This window comes from Coloeus monedula (assembly GCF_965178545.1).
Source record: "Coloeus monedula genome assembly, chromosome: 3".
In the NCBI taxonomy this organism is placed as follows: Eukaryota; Metazoa; Chordata; class Aves; order Passeriformes; family Corvidae; genus Coloeus; species Coloeus monedula.
The window spans coordinates 118,536,605-118,560,437 of NC_138783.1; the positions used below are offsets into that span (position 1 = coordinate 118,536,605).

Sequence of the window (23,833 nt, forward strand, 5' to 3'; positions counted from 1 at the left end):
AGGGCTCAGCAGGAATGGGAAGGCTGGCACGGATGTCATGCCCTGCCCAGCACTCAGGGTGGCAGCACCAGCCAGGACACCACAGCTCCAAGGGAAATTCCAACGGATGCTTTTCCCTTCAAATCCAACATCTGCCCTTACAAGACTGGAGCAGGAGGACACGGCCTCTAAGGCCTAATGAGAAATGGTGCTGGAAGTCATCCCCACCAGTGAGAGGGAGGCAATTCCAGGAGGGATAGGAATAACCTGGATCATGGCGGCTGTCCCTGGGGTCACTCATGGATTCATTTTCCCACTCCATTTCAGAGGGAAAAGCAGCTGGAAAAGCAGCTGGAAAAGCAGCCTGATTCCCAGAGCCAGGGTTTCTGTAGGAGCAGAGGCCAGCGAGCTCCAGAGCTGCTCTGGGGGAGATCCCAAGAACGGGATGGGCAGGGAGAGCCCGGAATGGGCAGCTCCAAACCTTGGATCCCTCAGGGACTCCCTGGGTGCTGGCAGAGCACAACCAGCCTCCCCCAGCCCTTTAAATTCTTGGAATGTGCTGATTCCCATCCAAGGTTATCCACTCAATTCAGAGGGAGAATAAATGGGAAATACCAACAGTCTCCAAATCCATGGAGCTCTGGAACAACCTTGGATCCTCTAATTAATCTGAAAAAATGACCAGGAAGGAGGAAATTCTGCTTGAATCCCCCCAAGGATAATCCCAAAAGGCTTTACCTGAGCAAAATAGAGTTTGAGTTCTTTTCCAAGGAATTCTGTCTTGTCCAACTGGATCCTGGCATCTGCTGCAGATAAAGGGTTGCTGAAGTTAATTCTCACTCTTTTGAAGCTCTTAAAATACTGAAAGGTGAGGTCCCTGTCGTAGGGTCGGAACAGGGATTCAAATTTGGCCTGGAGAGAAAGGAACAGAGGAGAAAATCAGTCTTAAACATTAATTAAGACATTAATTAAAAAGTTACTAATAAGGGCAAATGACCACTCTTAAATATAGATTATTGTAACAGCTTAATTTGGGTTTTTTCCTTTTTCTTTCTAGAATGAACCTTTCTGCCTTATCACTTATTTTCTCTACATCATTAAAGCAGATGATTATCATTAATAAGCGATATTATTATATATTATCACTTATTATATTATCAGGAATAAGTGTTGGATGAGACACCCCAATTTCACAACGCTAAGATATTGAAAAGAAACGTTTCATATAAAATTAACACCCAAAAGCCTTGAAAAAAGTCTGCCAAGCCTTTGCCTAAATGTGCAAATTTCAAGGGAACCAATACAAGTTTTAATAGAGAAAAATGAAAAAATCCTATTTGATTGTCAAGCTAAATGTGATTTTCTTCAGTGACTCAGCACACAGAATAAACTCCATGAACATCTCCTGCTATTTTTCATTTCATTTATGTAAAGTGCTTCCACTCTCTCTTCAGGATTCCAGGCCAAAGGAGAGACACAAGAGGTGGCTCTGGAGTTGCCAGGCCCTTCCCAAGTGTTTTATTCCAATGGGTTCAGGATTCAAATTTGAGGCATTTCCAGACATTTTCTCTCCCCTAAAAGCTTCCTAGAAACTCAGGACAAAGCCAAAATAAACATTACTTCGTTGAGGGGTTTTTACTGTAATATTTTGAATTAGTAGAGGGGAAAAAAGCAGGGAAATTACATAAGAAGGCAGGAAGTAATTCAGAATTTCATCTTCCTCCCTGAGAAGCTCCACTTCACAAACTCATCACAGCTGGGTGTAAAATCATTATATTTCAAAGAGATTTTAAAATCAGAGCTGTTCTGCTTCTCCAGCTTCTTCAGAATGAGCTCTGAAACAGGAGCAGAACCCTCCCCACACAGAGCTGGAATTTGGGAGCCTCAGAGCTGAGATGCAACCATGAAAAATACACCCGAAAACTGCATTTCCAAGTTCCCATTCCATATTTAAACCCAGAGAGATCAGTTTTATATATATATTTTTTTTAAAAATTTATTTAAATATGTGATTGCAGTGGTCAGAAATGTCACTTTGGCACTATGACACTAAAAAAAAATGTTACTTTTGCCCTTAAGGTATCTTAGCAGTCAACAATTCACTGTATCAGGACCAATAAATATTTTATTTTATATTTACATTATTTATTATTTCTTTTCTATTGGCAATCAGTTAAACACAGATCCAAGAGGACCTTCTTATAGTTTTAGCAGGAAAAAAATCCCAAGAAAAGTATCAAATGGATTATAAACTGGTGGATCTTGCTACCAAAATAAGAATTAAATATTTGCTGAAAATTCAGAATACACCAAACAGTCAAAGAAGTCTGGAGGGAAAATTGAAATAATTTTCCCAGCCACACAGAGCTAAGATTGAATAATTCCCAGAGCTGGAGCCATTCCCATCAGAGCAGGCTGGTGCACACCTCCAAGCTCCAAGCCTTTCACAGCACACTGGAATTGCCTTCCAAGGAAGGAAAAAGCAGCACCTCCAAAGTGAAGTTCCCAGAAATAACCCCATCAAACCTACCCTCGTTTCTGGCTGGGTGAAGACATCCCCATCTGCCAGGCAGGCGATGAGCGAGCTAAAACTGTAATGAAAATTGCGGAAATGCATTTTGGGGCTCGGCCCGAGCGATTCCCGCAGAAATCCCGGGATTTTCGGGAGCCCTGGCTGCTGCAGGCAGCGTTTATAAGGCAAGCGAGTCCAGCCCCTGGTGAAAAAAAGCTCTCAGAGCATCCTGTGTGTGACAGCGAATTCCTGAGCAGAGTCCCGCATGCTTGGAGGGAGTCGGGAACAAAATGTAAGCGGCACTGGAAAGAGGTGACGTCAGCAATTAGTCAGCTTCCCTCTGCTAATTACCGGGAGCATGGAAAATCCAGCTGAGCCGAGCTGGGCAGCTGCTCCCCAGCCTCCTTCTTGCAGCATAGTTTCCACTGGCAGTAATTCCACGCAGCTCCCGGCCCGCGCTGCTCCCGCTGCAATGGGACATTGCCCGATGGAAAATGTTCCTGCCACGGCAGCCCCGCTCCGGGAAAGGGCTGGAATGAAGGCAGCAGGAAAACTGCCTCACATTCCTGATTCTCTGGGGATGGGAAATGAATCCCTCAGCTCGGCAGCTTGTGCAACAAAAAAACTCCACAGGTTGAAATTTCAAGATTGATCTGGGAAAATAATTTTCCTCCCATCACAAGGATTCATTTGGAAGCTTCTTCAAAGCAACTCCGTGGATTAATTACCATTCTCACCTTATTAAAAAACTCTTTCCCAGCCTGGTTTTGTTGGGGGTTGGTTTGGGCTTCTTTTTCCTAACAGGAGCTTGCTCAGCAATCTGGTGGCAAGGTTTTACCAGAACCTGAGCTACAGCAGCAGGGACCAGGTATGGAACCTGAATTCCTGACATTTTCTGGGACACCTGTCTCCCACTTTCAAAGCATTCCCAAAACGCAGCACAGAACACAGGTTTTTGTGGTCTTTTCTTGCGGATTTTTTTTTTTTTTGTGGGTTTTGGTTTGTTTTTTTTTTTTCATCAAAAACCATTTTAAAAACTCATCACCGTTTCAAGTAATTAATGAACTTTAAATTGAAGCTTTCACAAACTCTTTGGAACTCTCCTATGCACATTCAGCTACAAAATTATAATGAAGTCAAAATCTGAAGTGCCATTAGTTCATTCTACTTTAACAAAGGGCTATGACAGAAGCACCAAGTTTTAAGGAACACCTACAAACAATGCACAGTGCTAAGTTTAAAACCTAACTTCATCAATATTTAACTACATAAAACTATTCACGTGAAGACTGTTCTCTATTTTTAGGGAATTCTTTGCTTAAATCCCCATTGAAAGTCAAACTCCCTGCTGCTCTTAGGCTACCTCAGTGTAAAAGTCAACACAGCATGAAAAGAATACTCAAACCAATTTCTTGGAACCTTTTCTTGGAAGTCCTCACTTAAAAATCCCAGGATCACTGAGGCTGGAAAAACCCTTCAAGACTATCAAGTCCAACCTGTGACTGAATCATCACCCCCTGTCCCCAGCCCAGAGCATTGAGCACCACATCCAGACATTCCCTGGACACCTGCAGGGGTGGGGGCTCCAAACCTCCCTGGGCAGCCCCTGCCAAAGGCTGACCACCCTTTCCAGGAAGAAAGGGATGAATTCCATCAGTGAGGATGGGATGCAGCAATAATCAGGTCTGGGCACACACACAGCACACACAGAAACTCGGGTACTTCAGGAGAGGATTCACAACCAGCCCTGATGCCCCTGAGCCCAGAAAACCACCCCAAGCACATCCTAAATCCTGTCCCTGACCTGGAATTTGCTGGCAAGTATCCTGGAGACTTCGGATGTGGAAGGAGCAGGCATGACTCCATAAACCAGAGGTCAGGATGCTCACCTGGAAAGTATGGCCATGAATCACCTGAGCATAAAGGCAAACAGGCTGCCCACATGCCAGGGAATGCTGCAGCTCCTGATAAGAAAGCAGAGCAGGTTCCTGCTCTAACCTGGAACAGCCTCAGGTCAGTGCAGCACCTCTGGGGGATATTTCTGTCCCTGGAGCTCATGAAGAGTGAAACATGAAAAATCTCTCTGATTGCAGCCCTCAAGGCCACCTACACATTTCTGAGAGCCAGGGAAAATTACTTCAGAAGCCACCTTTCAAACAGAACTTTGTCATCTAATTCAGGACTAGAGTCTGGCTATAAACAAACCAACTGGTTCTCAGAAATGTAACACCTCACAAAGCAATTTTTTCACACTTTTCTGCAGATTTAAAAGAACCATTTAAGTCCGACTGATACACACAATGTATTTAACTGGCCTGTTTAAAACCCCAAAGAATCAACCCCAGTATGTTCCACTTTGTTTTTTGACATGGTTGTGTCTCACGTCATGGAATCACAGAAAGGTTTGGGTTGGGAGGGACCTTAAAGCCCTGAGCAGGGACACCTTCCACTGTGCCAGGCTGCTCCAAGCCCCAATGTCCAGCCTGGCCTTGGGCACTGCCAGGGATCCAGGGGCAGCCCCAGCTGCTCTGGGCACCCTGTGCCAGGGCCTGCCCACCCTGCCAGGGAACAATTCCTGCCCAATCTCCCATCCAGCCCTGCCCTCCTCCAGCTCAAGGCCAGGTCTCTCAGTGTATTAAACAAACCACCCTGAGTTATTAATACCAAACTCAAGCACTTTGTCAAAAGAAAAGCCCCAATTCCCACTGCCCCTGGGGCAGTTAGTGAAGAGCTGTTCCAGGCAGAGCTCTGTGTGGAGAGCCCTGAGCTCATGTGGAAACCAAGAGGCAAAGTTACAAAAGCCCCATTGCCACAGCCTGAGTGTTGCAATGTTCCTTCCACGGGGTCAGCTCTTGGAAGGTTTGGTACCCACATGCAAACACCTTGCCTGGAACAGGAACATTGCAACACCCTCAGAAGTCCTGGATTTGATGTTCTGATATAATCAGAGGGCAGCTTTTCTTCTCCCTTATCTCCTTTTGGAGAGTTTGCTGCTTCCTGTCCTCCCTTTGAGACTCCCTAGCAAGTACAGAGAGAGAACAAGGGCAAGATCACCTGCACAGGAAGGACAGGGACATGCTGGAGAGAGTCCATGGAGGCAGCAGGATGAGCAGAGGGATGGAGCAGCTCTGCTGGGAGGAAAGGCTGCGAGAGCTGGGATTGTTCAGCCTGGAGAGGAGAAGCTTTGGGCTGAGCTCAGGGTGGCCTTGCAGGGCCTGAAGGAGCTGCAGGAAAGCTGGAGAGAGACAATTCCCAAGGCATGGAGGGCCAGGAGCCAGGGAATGGCTTCCCAGTGCCAGAGGGCAGGGCTGGATGGGAGATTGGGCAGGAATTGTTCCCTGGGAGGGTGGGCAGGCCCTGGCACAGGGTGCCCAGAGCAGCTGGGGCTGCCCCTGGATCCCTGGCAGTGCCCAAGGCCAGGCTGGACATTGGGGCTTGGAGCAGCCTGGCACAGTGGGAGGTGTCCCTGCCATGGCAGGGGTGGCACTGGATGGGCTTTGAGGTCCTTTCCCACCCAGACCACTCCATGGTTCCATGATGCCACTGCACTTTGGGAATGAGAGCAGAGGGGCCAGAACAGTGTGACAGGACAGCAGGGTCAGCTCTGCTTCCTCAGGTGTCACCTTGAAAGCTGCAGATTCCAGGGCTCACGTTCTGGAAGCTGAGTTACAAAACTGCAGACAAGATGCTCAATGAAGACCTAAAGTGCTCCCAAACCCCAACAGCACCTGACAGATGCCCCAGCGCTGCCCAAGCACTGAAATGTTACAGAGACCATTTTTTGAACATTTTTGGGGGCTGAAAGGGCAAACAAAGAACCCAATAAATACATGAAATAGTGGGAACACAGCATGACTGAATGCCATAATTAGCTCCACAATTTAATCTCCACGTGCAGCGGAATAGGTACGGCACAGAAGAGAAGGAAATGAGGCCACAGAAACAGAAAACAGTCACAAGTCCCCAAAATTGCCAATAACTACAACAGCAAAGCAAACAATCAGAGAAGGAAAATGAATGTGAAGTTAAATATATTGGGAATTCTCTTAAGTCAATCAAATTACCCCCCACGAGCCATACATCAGAACAATCCAGCCCATTCTCTCCTCTCCTCCCTGGCAGGTTTTACAGCTGCCCTTGGAGGGTGCTCTTTGTGTAATCCCTGTACTCCCACTCCAGACCTGCTGCTCTTCTATCAACACTTAGCTTCTATTCCTGTCTCCATGTTAATTAGCCTGCCTCAGTCCTTCCTCAGGACAGGGATAAACATCTTGAAGTTATCTACAATGAAAATCACACTGGTTTCATTTTCCTGGGGGTTGGAAAAGGAGAGGAGGAGCAGACAGAAGAGCACAAACAGGTTCCAGAGCTATCCACGCATATTTGGGGTCAGGAAGCTCTGTGGGCACTGGCATACACCTGGATCAGATATTAGAAAAAAATTCCACCCTGTGAGGGTGGGGAGGCCCTGGCACAGGTTGCCCAGAGAAGCTGTGCCCCATCCCAAATTATTCCATGATTCTGAGCTGTCTGGCTCAACCAGAGCCAGGAGTGAGGGCAGTGAATTAAACCATTTGCCTCCAAACCCCTGAAAAAGCCCTAGTCTTATTTTACTGGTCAAAAATGAATCCACATTCCCAACCACTCCCCTGCTCCCCACAAAGAAAATAACCCCAAAACAAAAATCAAAAATTCCCAGACTGGTTTGGATTGCAAGGACCCTAAATCCCACCCAGTGCCACCCCTGCCATGGCAGGGACACCTCCCACTGTCCCAGGCTGCTCCAAGCCCCAATGTCCAGCCTGGCCTTGGGCACTGCCAGGGATCCAGGGGCAGCCCCAGCTGCTCTGGGAAAGATGTCTGACAGGAAACCTGGATATGAGTTCTTTTTGCAAGTCTGACAGGATTTCTCATAAAGTAAAATTCCCTCCTGGCAGACCAATCCTACTTAACTACACTTTTCTCCTCAGAATCCTCCAGCAGCCAGGGAGCCTGGCACTGGCAATGCCTGGAATGGCAGCACACCCACTCATGCCTCTAACTTAGCCCTATAAATTTTTCCCATGCCAAGCACACCCAGCTCACAAACACAGGGAGGAGAAGGCAAAATTATCACCCAGTATTAATGTTAAAGAAATTTTAGGAAGAAATTATTTACTCACAGGCCATTGAGGCCCTGGCACAGATTCCCAGAGAAGCTGTGGCTGCTCCATCCCTGGCAGTGTCCAAGGGCAGCCTGGACAGGGCTTGGAGCAGCCTGGGACAGTGGAAGGTGTCCCCTGCCCATGGCAGAGGGTGGAACTGGATGAGTTTTAAGGTCCCTTCCAACTTTAACCATCCTGTAATTCTGTGACAATTTCTTCTGCTTTGTGGTTATGAAAAGCTGTGTTTTAAAGTTACATATTCCATGTTGTATTTTCTTCATTCATCAGAAAGACGTGAGTGAAATAAATACGTTCCTCCCGCAGGGAAATCATCTGCACAAACCAATTTGTTAACAAGAACAGAAGTCTGTGGTATCACAGAATGAACTGCACAAGGAGTATGTGCAGACTTATTTACAGTAAAGAAATCAGAGCACAGCAACACAAGCCCACAAACTGGTTTTCCAAATGACAGCATGCCATGGCCGGAGCCCAGGAACGCCCACGCGGTGACACCATGGAAAAGGGGCACGGAGCCGGAGCTGGGCGGGGCAGCAGCAGCAGCTCCTCTCCTTACCTGTGCCCCAGCAAACACAGCTGCTCAGCATTTCACAGCCCTGCAAATATTCCACCCCCTGAATGCCCAGCCAGAAGAAGAGAGCCCAACATTTGTGCAGCCTTAAGAAACTTGAAAGGATCTGATTCCATGGAATAGGGGGGGCACAAAGGCCTGGCTGCGCTCCATGCAATTATGCCGAGTGCTCCTCTGAAAGGAGGATTCCATGGCTCTGAAACTCCACTACTGGGCAATTCTGAGATCTTTTCAGAAATAGAACTTGTCAGAAATATTTATCAGAGCATTAAGTCAGCACAGTTAGCAGTGGCACGCTCTGTATGGGAACACAGATATTTACTGCAGAGGATAAACTCAGGTGACAATAAAAACTGAAGACCACGTGTCTGGGGTGCTGTGTCACCTCCGTTTTACACTTCCAGCTGTTCCAGGAAAACCTTTTCCTATTCCAAATACATTTTCTAAGATGTCAGGCAAACCCATAGGAAAGCCAGTGGAAAAGCTCTGAGGATTCTGCACCTTAAGACACAAGACTCAGTACAGACACAAGACTCAAACACTTTGATACACCTGAGGGATGTTACAGAGGGATAAATGCCAGTGAGTTTTTTAAAAAACTCTGCCTATTTCTACTGTCTTTATTTCTGTTTAAACTCATTAACTGCTTTACTTTGATTCCAAAATTACCTACAGGTAATGTATTTATAGAAGAAAGAGCACATTATGAAACACCTTTTGCAGTAATTGGGTTGGGAGATTAGAAAAAGGAAGGAGAAAAGTTCTTGCAAAGTCAATCCAAGAAACATTCCCCTCACCACAGAGAGAGAATTTGGCTTCAGATCATCAAAACAGCCTTCAAGAAGATGCTTTTTAGAAGTCTATGAAAATTCCTGAAGAGCACTGTCCAGGAATATTATAATTAACCCATGATATGCTGGGGTGAGAGGAAATAAACAGCCAAAGACAAAAGAAAACGCCAAAGGTGACAATAAGCCACAACAAAAGTAAACAAGAATATTCCTATGGCCAGATGCAGTTGCAGTGTTGATTTTTATTTCTATTTATGGCAGAAAGGAGGAAAGAAGGTGACAGGGACAAAAATCCAGTCTCCAGCTCACCACGGAAACCGTGCACATGCCACCCCAGGAAAAGCTAACTATGGAAAGAGAAGGGCAGGAAATCCTCAAACAACTCCTCTCCAACTTGCTGAAGGCTTCTCTAAATATAGCTGGCTATATAAATCCTTCCCTCAGAGTGGAGATTAAAAAAGGGGGAAGAGATGGAAATTCTCCAAAGATCACCTCTATTTGTTAGGAACTAAAAAAGGACAAGGACTTTGAACCAAAATTGGTTAATAGGGCATTTTTCATACCGGAGAAAAACTTTTTACAGCAGAATTGAAGGAAGTTATTTGTTAAATAAATTGTTAAAAATGCTCCTGCAGCCCCCAAGATAAAAAGAGATTTCTCCCAAGCACGGGGTAACTATGAAATAAAGGAAGCACAAGAGATTCCTACCACTGTAACCAAGAAAAATCAGCTCCAGTCTGACCTTTCCAAGGTTATTTATTTGAATTAATAGCTCAAAGGGGAAAAAATAAATCTAGAAAGTAATTAACAGATCTGTGGAGCTACAAGATGAAATAAGTCAAGACAGAAAGAAGGGACATGCTCCAACACATCACTCCAAACCAAAAAGGGGCTCTGGCTCATTACTTCTTGAGTGAGGGGGCACATTCTGCATGAAGAACTCGTTTTATAAAGAGGGAACAGCTGTAAAGTTATAAATAAGTGAGACTGAGCAGAGGGAGAGGTCCAGGGAATAGGGCACATGCTTCCAGTTGGATTCCTGGATTCTTGGAGCATGTCCTGCATGCTCTGACAGTGAGCACAGCTGGAGCCCTGCACATCACCCAGGGCTCAGGGGCAGCCAGGGAATGCTGGGGCTGATACAGGGAGGCCTCAAAGTGCCACGTTTAGGGACTGGACAGGGACCACATTGCAGAGGAATTTAACCCAGATCTACTGGAATGGTGACAGTGTCCCAAGGAGAACAGCCCTGCGCAGCCAAACCATGAAGTGATGGGCAATGGAAGCTCCCACACAAACACAACAGGCTGTGACAGCTCACGAGAGGATGGGGGTGAAAGGGACAAGAACAAAGCTCAGGGCATCCCGGGATCCCTGAGGCTGGAAAAGCCCTCCCAGCCCAGCCAGGCCCAGCTGTGCCCCATGCCCACCTTGTCCCCAGCCCAGAGCACTGAGTGCCACCTCCAGCCCTTCCTGGGACACCTCCAGGGATGGGCACTCCAAACCTCCCTGGGCAGCCCCTGCCAAGGCCTGAGCTCCCTTTCCATGGGGAAATTCCTGCTGCTGTCCACCCTGAGCCTGCCCTGGCCCAGCCTGAGGCCGTTCCCTCTCCTCCTGTCCCTGTTCCCTGGCAGCAGAGCCCGACCCCCCCGGCTGCCCCCTCCTGGCAGGGACTTGTGCAGAGCCACAAGGTGCCCCCCCCAAAAAAGTTCCCTAATTCTCTTTCATGGGAAGAAGGGAAAGTTCCCCATAAACAATCCAGCAGTGTGCCATAACCCAGCCCCACAGCTGACAGTGCTTTATTCAAACCCCATCAAATCAAACCAGGGTGGTCAAAGCTCCCCCAATCCAGATGTCCCCAAAGGAAGCACATCCTTTCCCCATCCCTGCCTTCCATACTGGAGCTGGCAGCAGCAGTAGCCACAACATAAATGAGATACAGAACACTGAAGCAAAATATGGTTTATGATTTAAAAGCATCCAGAGCCAATAAGCTGAGATCAGCTTTGATCTCATGTGTAAGAGCAGTGATAAAGACACAACGTATTTTACAGGAGAGCAGTTTTCAGAAGTTAAAATTCTGAGGTGTTTGTGTAAGGTTGGGATCCAGATTCAGATCCCAGTACCTGAAGGAGCTGCAAGAAAGATGGAGAGAGACTTTTCACAAGGGCTGGAGGGCCAGGACCTGGGGAATGGCTTCCCAGTGCCAGAGGGCAGGGCTGGATGGGAGATTGGGCAGGAATTGTTCCCTGGGAGGGTGGGCAGGCCCTGGCACAGGGTGCCCAGAGCAGCTGGGGCTGCCCCTGGATCCCTGGCAGTGCCCAAGGCCAGGCTGGACATTGGGGCTTGGAGCAGCCTGGCACAGTGGGAGGTGTCCCTGCCATGGCAGGGGTGGCACTGGATGGGCTTTGAGGTCCCTTCCAACCCAATTCTGTGATTCCAAGATGTATTAAAGACTCTGTCTTCAAAACACATATACACTCTATAATGTCTTTTAACTATTCCTTGAGGAAAAAAATATTTATTTGGCTCCCTGGCTTGATGACACACACAGTGATCATCACAGCAACACTAAAAGGCAGGTGGAAATTTTAGTTCAATATGATTCCATCTCCCCTGAAACTTTTCTGAGAAGACCAAAAAAGTCAAGGTATTTTTATCTCACTTTGTACATTCCAGATAATGAAGGAGGTAAAGACAAAAGGTCAGTACAGAGGGAAAAAAAGCAAAAGGAATGAATCTGTGTCAGCCTGTCTGTATTCCCTACTCAACATCTAAATCAAGAGTCAATCAGTGCATATTAAAGGTTCAGGTAAAGCAATTAAAGAAGCCCAACTATTTTTTCTTTGAGCAACCAAAAGCCTTTGTTTCCAAATCTATTCTGAAAGTCAAAGGGGCTGGAGAGTGTCCAGGGCAGGGAAGGGAGCTGGGAAGGGGCTGGAGCCCCAGGAGCGGCTGAGGGAGCTGGGAAAGGGGCTCAGGCTGGAGCAGAGGAGGCTCAGGGGGGACCTTGTGGCTCTGCACAAGTCCCTGACAGGAGGGGGCAGCCGGGGGGGTCGGGCTCTGCTGCCAGGGAACAGGGACAGGAGGAGAGGGAACGGCCTCAGGCTGGGCCAGGGGAGTTTTCCCTTCTTAGTTTCACCTGCATTTTCCTATTGAAGGCCTTCAAATTCTGCAGGTTGGAGTTTCCCCAGGACAGATGCACGTTCCTCAAGGCTCAGGGCAGTAAAACAGGCAGCCTGGGCCATCACTGCAGTGAACATTCTATTTGCTCCCCTCAATAACAGCCAAGTGCCACCTTTCTTCAGAGGAGGGTCTTGGTGGTCCCTGCTCCCAGAGGCTGCTTCTCAGATGTTCCAGATGGCTTTTGAGAATTGGGTGCAGCCTTACAGCCAGGATAATACACAGCTGTCATTCCATGGGCTGCTCCCCCTCACAGATGGATCCAGCTGATCCAAGCCCTCCCAGAGCTATTCTTACTCCCTGATGACATTTGCTGAAGGAACAGCAGTCTGATTACTGTGCAGCAAATGAAAAAGCTGTGGAGAATGGTTTGGAACAAGCAGGTTTTCCTCAGGGGAACCCTAAAACCTGGAAGACAATTTTGTTTACCATTTAATCCCAGACTGGTTGGGATGGGAAGGGACATCAAAGCCCATCCAGTGCCACCCCTGCCATGGCAGGGACACCTCCCACTGTCCCAGGCTGCTCCAAGCCCCAATGTCCAGCCTGGCCTTGGGCACTGCCAGGGATCCAGGGGCAGCCCCAGCTGCTCTGGGCACCCTGTGCCAGGGCCTGCCCACCCTCCCAGAGAAGTTTCTTTTCCTTATAGCCAACCTAAACCTTCCCTCCCCTCCATCAGTTTGAAGCCACTACCTCATGTCCTGTCCCCACACACTGTTGTAAAAACTTCTTGAAAGTTCCAACCTTATTTCTTCCTCCTTCACTTTAAATTCTCACCTATTCCAGGTCTGTGAAGTGCAACCCAGGCTTGCTCCAGTTTCACTTCCTAATTTTCTGGATCTGAGTTGAACAGCTGTTTCTGTGACAGAAGAAAGAAAATCTTCCAGAACATTTCCTGTATCTATTGCTATTATATCAAAAGAAGAATAAAGAAGAACTACGGAATATTCTGAGTGGAAGGGACCCATAAAATCATGGATCCAGCTCCTGGCCCTGCATGGACACCCCAACAATCCCAGTGCCCTGGCAGCGCTGTCCAAACACTCCTGGAGCTCTGGCAGCCTCAGGGCCGTGTCCATTCCCTGGGGAATCTGGGCAGAAATCCTACTCCAATTAATTCCTACTGCAATTACAAACATTTATTTGCAGGCCTGCTCCCTGGAGCTGTGTGTCCTTCCAGCAGAAGGCTGGAATGCTGAGGGATCCCGAGTTCTGCCCAAGGAGGTGGGAATGGGGAGCAGCTGTGGACGTCAGGGAGGCTCCTGGGAAGCCAAGTGCTGGATTCCCACACAACCTGCAGCCACTCCACAATGACTCCACTGAGGGATTAAAAAAACCCTGATGGTTTTTTAATGCAAATTCCAACTGCAGTGCCAAGAAGGAGCTGTTTTTCCTGAAGACTTACAGGATACATTTTAATAACTTCAAATGCATGAGCTGGTGTCATTTTTGCATTAGGAGATCCAAATATATTCAAATAAAACATCCAGAGTTGTGCTCTGTCACACAAGGGCCATTTACAGATTCCATGGGAGACAGTTTTCCAGCCAAGCATCTGAAAAAATAAATACCTACACTGTCCTTCTTCCATCCTTGGAAAAATCCATGACTTACACTTCCATTTCCAACCATTAAACACTAAATTCCTGTTCAATGAGTGGTAACACAAAAGTGGGCATTTGGAAATTCCACTACAGAGTATCTGAGTAACCACCAGCCTCATTTAGAAAACTTTTGAATGGGGCAGATATGTTCCAAAATGTAAAGGCTTTTTCCAACACGTTTCCACTCCTGCAGGGAATATACTCAAATGATCCATAGGGAATTGATGACAATTCTGCCCTCATCTGGGCACTCAAAAGGAAATAAACATTTTCGTTTTCAGTATTTAGTAGCAATTATTTTTCTACTCATCTTAAAAAAAATCATTCCATTTAGAAAAACATTCCAACGCCTGTGCAATCCAGGATTTTCAACCAAACCTGCTGAGGGAAGAACAAAACCCTCTAAGGAAAATCCAGATATCTCTCTGCTTTGTTCAAAAATTGGTATTTTGGAACAAAGGAACCCGAGATGAGGAATTATGATGCTCATTTATCCCTAATCCACCTGAAAGCCCGATCAGCACTGGAATTCTTTCCTGCTCATCCCCACCCTGCACTTGGGAGCTCCAATCCACTCAGCCCAGAGTAGCCAGAGTCTCTCTGGAAAACACAGGGAATATTTATGGCTGCTGAATGCCTGGGGAAGGTGTTATGTTAGAAAGCCCACACTGAGTTTGTTCTCACTGAAAGGGGAAAACAAAGAGCAGGATAAAAGGCTGGGAATTTCTGAGGAGCACTCTCCACTCACTCCAAGGACTGGGAGCCCAAAGCCCTTATTCAGACATCACTCAGGGATAATCTCCTCTGGACACAACTTAATCCTTTCAAGAATGATCTGGAAAAAAAAGGTATTGAGTTTGCCTTTGAAAGAGCTCCTGCAGGGAAGGAAAATGTCCCTTAAAGTCAGAGGGAGTGTTCTTCAAGTCATCTTGAGAGACATTTCTCCAAATCATCAGAGAGTGGCCAAAAATTGGAATGTCTGGAGCCTCTTAGAAAATTTCCATCAAGTAAAAGGGTTAAAAGACAAGGGAGAAATGAAAAGCAGAGGATGCAAGCTTTGGGTTTTAAGAATCAAAGGCCAGAAGTGACAGGAAGAGCTCCAAATGGTTCTCTGAGGCATTGGAAAGTGGACAAAAATTGTGGAGAAATAAGAATTCCAACGGACGGAGAGGTGCAGTGAGAGAGTCAAGCTTGGATCTGGAGAGGAGGAGAGTGCTCATCTCTGTGGGATCTTGAATGGCTGAGAATTAACTTTTAAAAGCCCTTTCTGGTCAAAAATTTCTTCAGGTGGATCTAACTGAAAGTGAGGCACCATCCACTTTCCAAGGAAACTTAAGGTGTTTAAGCACCATTCCATTACTTTGCCCTGTTCCCAAAGCAGCCCAGGAGCTGAGCAGGACAGTTCAGAACAGCTGAACACAAAATAAAGGCAGCAGCTTTCATTTATTAATAACAAATATTCAACCTATTCCACCTGAGCTGGCTGGTTGAATCCAGAATATATCCATGCACAAGCTGTTCCCACAGGAAAAGAAACCACTAACACCAAACCCAGCACACAACAAAACAAAAAACTCTCACCAAGCCATCAAGAAAAACCCAAACACAAACCAGCTTCCTCTGCAGCTCCCTAAAAATCTTGGATGCACCACCTTTGGCAGAGGCAGCTCTTGGCAAGGAAGTGGGAGCTGCAAAAAGTGGGATCTGTCAGGCATTCAATATTCACCTTCACATCTCTGAAAGGACAGAAGGAACTCTTTCCAAAGCAGCTCCTTTCCAAACCCCAGGAGCTGCCCCAGACATTTGGATCCACAGCCCCATCACAAAAATTGCCCCAGAATTCACTCCAAGGACACTGAAAGCTGCACTCCCTCACCCTCCCCACTGTTTCGTGGCACTTCTGGTTTCTTTTGGCTCTGTAACACCAGAGTAATGAACACTGCTCAGCTCACACCTGCCAGTGGGAAAACCATGGAAGTTCACACACTTCCAGGCATTTCCAGGGGCAAAGCAGAGACTGGAGAACTTGGCTGATAATTAACACTGATAACATGAAATAATAAATTCATTAGCAACCAGTAAAGAAATCCTTGGCCAGTTTACTGCCTGTGAGGACACCATTCACTGCCAGTTTCCCCTCAAATTCCTGAATTATGCCAGCAGGAAAATACAGGGAGGAAAAGCAAGTTCAGAGAAAAGCCCTTTTAGCTGGTATTAAATGTCATATTTATTTCAAAATAAGCATTTTTAGAAAGTCAATGAGCAGCAACTTTTCACTTGCTCTTTTAATGAGAGCTTTTTAAAATTGATGTCCCATGATTTGTATAAAATCATGGAAATCTGCCCCATTTCCTGATAGGCCACTGCAGCATTTATTTGACTAATTCCTTCCACTGGGTTTTCCATAAGTGATTCATGGCTGTACTCAGCTTTCCTGGAAAACATTTCCCAAAGTCTGGAAGGTATGGAAAGCAGGAGATTCTCCTGGGCTGGCTTCTAACTGTGAATCCTTGTGCCTCTCCCTCTCTTTAGAGACAAACAGCAGTTTAACAACTTCATTATATCAGCTCTGATTTAATTATTTTTTCCCCTAAGTATGAGAAAAAACAAAACTTATGTTGCAACATATCTTTCACCCCATTCCCTACATATCCTGATTTATTAGAACTCCAGCCTTAGAAGCCTAAAAACCAGGGTTTTTTTAAATTTTACTTTTATTTAAAGGAAATTCAGAAAAAGCCTCCCTGAATACTTGTACCACCTACTGAATGTCATTATTTTCTTGGAAGTCACAACATTACAGAGTTTTTTTACATAGAGGGGCTGTGAAATAATTACAAGCTCCCTGAGACTCCTTGCCTGACTGGTTTCTAAAATCCCTCAAGTGTCAGTTAAACCCAACACACAGCAGTGAGACCAACTCAGACCTGATCAAAGTCCTGGCCAGCCTCTGATTCAGCTGAGTCTGGAGAGTGCAACTTAAATAAGTCTTCAAAGTAGTTCCCAGGCCCCTCATCTCCTCCCTTTTTCCTAAAGAAATTCAAGGGAATCTCACTTTGATTACCATGCAGATCAGTTATGGGGATACTAAAGCTCCCTGGGACATTTCCCACATTATTTATACCTGGGTTGCTGCCACTGTGCAATTCCACTGGAAACAACTTCTGCTATCACTGCCCAGAGCAGCTGTGGCTGCCCCTGGCAGTGCCCAAGGCCAGGCTGGACATTGGGGCTTGGAGCAGCCTGGCACAGTGGGAGGTGTCCCTGCCATGGCAGGGGTGGCACTGGATGGGCTCTGAGGTCCCTCCCAACCCAAACCAAAAAAGGATTCTTTGAAACCTTAAAAATTCCATCCAAGTGTGTTATCGCCATCAGATTTATTACTTAACCTTCACTTGGAACATTTTACAACACTGGAAACCTGTTTTGATCTTAAAATGAATCATGGAATGGTTTGGGATGGAAGGGACATCAAAGCCCATCCAGTGCCACCCCTGCCATGGCAGGGACACCTCCCACTGTGCCAGGCTGCTCCAAGCCCCAATGTCCAGCCTGGCCTTGGGCACTGCCAGGGATCCAGGGGCAGCCCCAGCTGCTCTGGGCACCCTGTGCCAGGGCCTGCCCACCCTGCCAGGGAACAATTCCTGCCCAATCTCCCATCCAGCCCTGCCCTCTGGCACTGGGAAGCCATTCCCTGGCTCCTGGCCCTCCATGCCTTGGGAATTGTCTCTCTCCAGCTTTCCTGCAGCTCCTTCAGGCCCTGCAAGGCCACCCTGAGCTCAGCCCAAAGCTTCTCCTCTCCAGGCTGAACAATCCCAGCTCTCGCAGCCTTTCCTCCCAGCAGAGCTGCTCCATCCCTCTGCTCATCCTGCTGCCTCCTCTGGCCTCTCTCCAGCAGCTCCATGGCCTCCCTGTGCTGGGACCCATGACTGCTTTCAGAATTATTGTTTACGGGTTCTTTTAGCCCCCAACCCCTGTTTTGGAAAATCCCCCTCAATCCTTTTCCCCAGTGAAGGCAGAAAGGTACAAAGCTCCCATGAGGGCCCCGCCCTGAGCTATTCTTGGTGTGTTTGCTGTTGGTGCCACTCTCCAAGGTATTTCTGAGGAACTTCATTAAGCTCCTGCAACAACAATGTCCCAGTCAAAGGAAAAACTCGTACTGTGTGCTCAGCCTTTCAGCAAACACTGACATAAGGCCCATCCCCATGTGACCAGCTGAGGCTTACCATTTTTTCCAGATGGACTGGGTTTTGATTGAACTACTCCTCTAAAAAGCCTGGAGTGTTTAATTGCACAAGCTGGACTAGGAGGAAAGCACATGAATGTGCTCAAGTGTTCTCCATAAAAACAGCCTGGGCACGATTAACAGAGACCCTTTCAGGAGGCAGAGTTTCACAAACACTGTATTTTATATCTTTAACCACCACAAACTGGTCACTTCTTAAAGTCACTTGATCCAACAGCCTCCACCTTGATTGTTTCTAAACCCAACAGAAAATTACAGCTGACATTTCCAACCTGCCCAGCAGAGCAGAAAAGAAGCTTACAACAGCATTTCCAGTTCTACCTTTGCAACCTCAACACCACTGCAAGGGCTTTACAGATTGAAATGCCAAATTAGGGAGTCTTCAAATCTCAGACCATTTGCAAGGCAAAGTCCTAACCAGGACAGTCAGCAAGAAAGGGAGACTCCAAATAACTGGGGAGGAAGAGAGATTAAACAATAATTTGCAATTTCATGAAATAAATACAGTCAGAGCTCTCTGCTCATTAGTGAATTTGGTGTCCCACATCCAATCTATTTTAAAAAAATAAAGATTATTCACTTTCAGGCCGACCTGAATGGGTTGACACATTGAAGTCTTTCAGCACTTCTCTGTTTATGGTGATTGTTTGGGTTTAGATTTATTGATCCAATCTTTTTCCCCAGATCCTCATGGGTGCAGCTGGATTTTGCTCTCCTGTCACTCAGCTTTCACAGGATCCTTTCCCTTGTGCTTAGAGTTTACACTTGGGCAATTTTTAAGGATAAAATGATGGGGGAACTGCTCTCCTACTAATGATGATTAAACCATCAGCACCAAACACTGAACTGGGGGAGTTTAAACCAGGTTTGGTCCAGGACAGGGTGACACAGAAGGAAGATTTAAGTAACTCTGCTTTCCAACTTGCAATCACTGAGTGATCAACAACTCAATCACATCGTTCCATCTGCTCCTCCTAGAACCAAGGATTTTTAAAATTTATTTCTTTAGGAGTTTGTTAGATTTTACCTTTTAAAGCATCCCATCCCTTCTGCTTCATTACTCACCAAGGCTCTGAAAAGGATGGATCTACTACAAATAACTCCAGTAGTTGATGAACTGTGAGAAAAAAACACCTTTCAAAAATAGCCCCCACTGTCAGCATTTGTTTCCCAGCCCAAAGTGATCCCTAAATAGCACCAACCCAGGTCCCAGCTGTGTCACACCAGACTCCTCCTCATCCCCCCCAGACTGCAAAGTACAATGGGCTTGATTTCACTCTTTGTTTACTTCCTGCACTGATGAATCCATGGGAATCTACCAGAGACGGTCACTAAAATAATCTTAATTTAACCAAAGTCCACTACTCCACAAGGGCTGGAGGGCCAGGAGCCAGGGAATGGCTTCCCAGTGCCAGAGGGCAGGGCTGGATGGGAGATTGGGCAGGAATTGTTCCCTGGCAGGGTGGGCAGGCCCTGGCACAGGGTGCCCAGAGCAGCTGGGGCTGCCCCTGGATCCCTGGCAGTGCCCAAGGCCAGGCTGGACATTGGGGCTTGGAGCAGCCTGGGACAGTGGGAGGTGTCCCTGCCATGGCAGGGGTGGGAATTAGACCATACTTGATGTCCCTTCCAACCCCACCCATCCTACGATTCCATTAAATAAAAATATTTTTCTGAACACTTCCAGAGATAAAGAGCTCCAAAATCACCCCTGTGAACTGTGGAAGGGAAAATGGACTCCCAGCAGTGCCTAAGAATTAACCAGCTGCACATTATTTTACACTGGTTAGTTCCCTTTGACTGGCAAACACTTTGCAGCTATGTCATGCTTTCCCACACACCTTCAGGACTGGATCATCTGTAGGGTCAGAGGTTTAGGATTTTTTTTTTTCTTTTCACATTTAACTGCCATTTCTGAAAAGTAAAAAAATAATAAATAAATTCTAATAGGTAAAGCAGTTGTCCCTAAAGTATTTTTCTACATTTTTATGGTGCTTTTTCAGCCGTGACAGGTACAAGAAATGTCCCACTGAGTGAAGATATGATCATAATCCTGATGGAGTGGGATGAAAAATACTTCTGCAGTTAACAATTTATTATCATGAAAAATGCAGCTGCTTTATGCCAAAACTACAACTTGAGGGAGAGCAAAGATAAGAATGAAAACAGCAGGTGTTTGGGGTTGTTTTAATTTCTAGCTCCTTCTAACATGACAGCAGGATTTGTTTAATTCAAATATTAAAGATATCATCCCAGGCAAGCAAAAGTTGCGTGTTCATCCTCTGACACATCCTCTGTGACTAAGGGAAAAACAAAAGGAAATAAAAAATTAAACACAAATGCAGGAGGCTTTAGAAAACCACAGGAGCTGGTCAGAAGCAGGCTGGTATTTGTGTGATCTTTAAAGAATGACATTTTCCACTGCAGTCACAGAAGGAAGACTGGAAGATAAATTTCAAAAATATTTTCTAAGAATGTTCTGGGAGGGTAGGAAAAAACCCAAAGCAATTACAAGTTACTGCACTTCAAAGAACAGATGAAGTGTACCTGGAAATTTCAAAAGCATTTAAAAAATACTAATAAAGATCATGGAATGGTTGGGTTGGAAGATCACCTAATTCCAACCCCCTTCCACTATCCCAGGTTGCTCCAAGCCCTGTCCAACCAGGCTTTGGTAAGATGATAAAAGATAATAAAAGGAGCCACAGAAGAGTCTGGAATTTATCCCAAAAAACCTGCATTTTTGGTGAGGTTAATGTCTGATACACTGTAATTTTCTTATACATTAATTAGTGACACATCTGCAGCACACTGGCATTTAAAGCTTTTAAGGTATTTAACAACAGAGCTTTGAGGATGCATTTAATTTATTTATTTATATGGCAAGAACCCACCTGTTTTGACTGAAGGGACAAAAAAATCAGCATTAGAAAATAAGTCCTGAAAACATTTTAAATTCCTGAATATTCCAGACAGTGGGTTTTGGGTTAGGAACTCACACTTGCTGAAAGCCAACACAGTTCTGCATCTCCTTCCTACTTCTGCTATAGAAATGCTTGGATTTGCCTTTTTTCCACGAGGGGAGATGAAAACATCATTGCAGTGTAGTAGATAAGAAGAGAATTCGACTTTGGCAGCTTAGGAAGGAAGAAACGTGAACAATCCCTCCTTAAACCACCTCCTGGGAAGAATTCCTGCACTTCAGCTGCTCTGGGCGAGGTAAAGAGCTTTTATGTTGGGATAGAGCCCAGAAAAAACTTGTAAAATGTGTTTCAAGTTGTTCTATACCTTACACAGATTGTGAACCTTTCCCAAGGGGAACATACCCCACTGCAGATGGGAAGCTTTGTTCCTGCCTTCGGGGTGGGCTCCCTTTAGGGGGGTCACAGTGCTGTGATGAGGTGTGAACACGAACCCAGAGGGATTTAGAGAGGCCCCACTGATCTCACCTGCTCTGAGCCAATTTTCTCTGGGTTACACAACCCCAGCAGGAGCTGTTCATACTTTCCACCGCCTGCCCCAGCAGCTGTTTCATCCTGGAGCCTCAGGAAAATTCAAGCCCTTAATCAGAGTTTCCATGAGCCAAGCAATCCTGGCTCTCAGCTGGATGGGATCTGGCCCAAGGGCCAATGCATCCTGCAAAGCACTGGCCACACACCCCAGAAACTGGGCAAACACCTCAGGAATTCCCACTGATTCGCTCTCCTCAAGTTCTGGTTGCCACAAGAAACTCTCTTACTATTTAACATCACAACCTGCAAGAAATGGACATTTTAGTTCTTATTTCATCTTTTTTTTCCCCATAGTAATGGATATATTCTTACTGCAGCTCTCAGCAGAGCCAGCTCTGAATAATTATCAAAAATTCTATCCTAAAATAATCAGAGATGGGAGTCGTTCTTAAGGTATTTAATAATATTATCTCACTCGTTGGGTTATCAGAAAGGGAGAGGATATTTTAACTACAAACCCACAGAAGTGTTTTGTTTAACTGTATGAATTATGAACGGCTAAAAAAATGGAAATAGGGAAAAAATCAATTTATGATAATAATACAGCTTGCCTCTTCTGGCAGTTCAGCAGCTCAGCTTCCTATCTGCAGAGAAAGGAAACAGCATCTCCAGAACAGAAAGGAACAACTCTCCTCGCCTTTCAGCCAGGTCTTACTTGGAAAACAGCCTGAATTTTAAGAGGTCTCCATATAAACAGACACTTGTTTTGAAATCAGGCCCAAACCTTCGGGGAAGTTTCCAGACAGACTTTCAGTCAATGCAAGAAAATCAAGTGATTTTGGTTTACTTGGCTGTATCTAAAACGCAAAAACTTTCTTTTCTTTTCTTTTTTTTAATGATAGCAGGATTATTTTTTTCCAAGCTGTGTGATACAGACATTATCAATAAACCCATTTATCAAAGAGCCCTGAACTCCCACACCTAAACCACTGCTGTACCAGAGATGCTCTCTCACAGCTCAGGGGGTTGCATTTTCCTGCTGCCTTTTGTATTTCAGCAACAAAAAGGAACTAAAATCCAACTCCTGAGGTTTGGACTTTCAGCTCAATAACCAAGAGTGTGTTTGCCAGCATGAAAATAACCCCAAAGAAAACCACAGAAAGCAAAACCAAATCCAGCTCTTCACTTGTGACCCATCTGAAGATCTGCACAGGGCAGAGGGAAGTTCATCCCTGAGGTTCTGTTTTAATAAAAGAAATTCACTGAGTATTGACAGCTCTGCTTTTATGAGTAGGGCCAGTAATAAATAATGACTCCCATCATTCATGAAATTAATTCTGGTTACCTCTGGCAGTAAAAAATGCTGGGAGGAAGAGACAAAAGGTGTAAAGCAGGTACTTATGGGTTACTCTTCTCCCATCTAAAGCTGACAGAACCCCACAAACTTTATTTAGGATATTGTCATATCCTAAATCCCTGTCCTTGGCAAATACAACTCATCAATCAGTCCCACCCCATTTTTAATACTAGGATTCCCAAACGTTCTAGGACAATGACTTCCATAGTTTAATTATGCATTACACCCACAAAAATTTTTAAAATCCTAATTTAGACCTCAGTCCCAACTTCAGGGTCACTGAACACAGCCTGTATTTCAGCTTCAATCATTCCCAGCATATTCCCATATTCTGGGAGGAAAAAAAAGAGCAGCTGGTCAGACTTAGAACAAGAGATAAAAACCCCAAAACAGCCTCAGTGAAAACTACCCAAAATGCCCACTGAGGGAGGTGTTAAAATACCATTAATAAACCCCAAAATTAAACCAAACCCACACACCCAGGTCAGGTATCCCTGCCCAGGCAGGGTTCAAGCTGGATCATGCTTGGGGTCCCGTCCAACCCAAACCATCCTGGGATTTTACATTTTTTCACATGTAAGGACAAACCCCAGACTTGACTAGAACTTCTGGTTAATATACATATATTAATTTGCATCATTGGTTTTTAATTATTTTCCTCATTTTCAGTTCTCCTGACCTTCAGTTATGACACCAAGTAGCATTATTAATTTATAACCAGTATTACCTATAAGTTTATAAACACTGCTTATTGAAACTTGCCCAACTGAATAAACAACTTCAGCAATAAACCATCACAAAATTAAACTTTTGCTGCTAGAAATACTTTCTTTTGATAATTCTAAGCCTATTCTGAGTGGGACAGTGCAGTCACTGCTGATATTAATAATTTATTAATGCTGATGGTATTGAGGGATGTTTGGGATGAGTTTCAAGCCAGTCTCACCTCTAGAACTCTGCACTTGTTTTCATGTTT

At 45.6% G+C, this 23,833-nt stretch overlaps 1 protein-coding gene across 2 annotated transcripts in view; it reads right to left on the minus strand.

Moving 5' to 3' along the window:
* Window positions 1-23,833, minus strand: part of RCAN1 (regulator of calcineurin 1) — a 34,171-nt gene that overhangs the window by 4,792 nt on the left and 5,546 nt on the right. The window contains exons 1-2 of one of the 2 annotated variants that reach the window (XM_082278413.1): window positions 2,510-2,732; window positions 718-891 (exon numbers count right to left, since the gene is read on the minus strand). In XM_082278413.1, the coding sequence (XP_082134539.1) occupies window positions 718-891; window positions 2,510-2,596 (261 nt within the window). In that variant the 5' untranslated portion in view covers window positions 2,597-2,732. Of the gene's footprint in view, window positions 1-717; window positions 892-2,509; window positions 2,733-23,833 lie in introns of those variants that run through there. The other variant, XM_082278412.1, reaches the window with a different exon arrangement.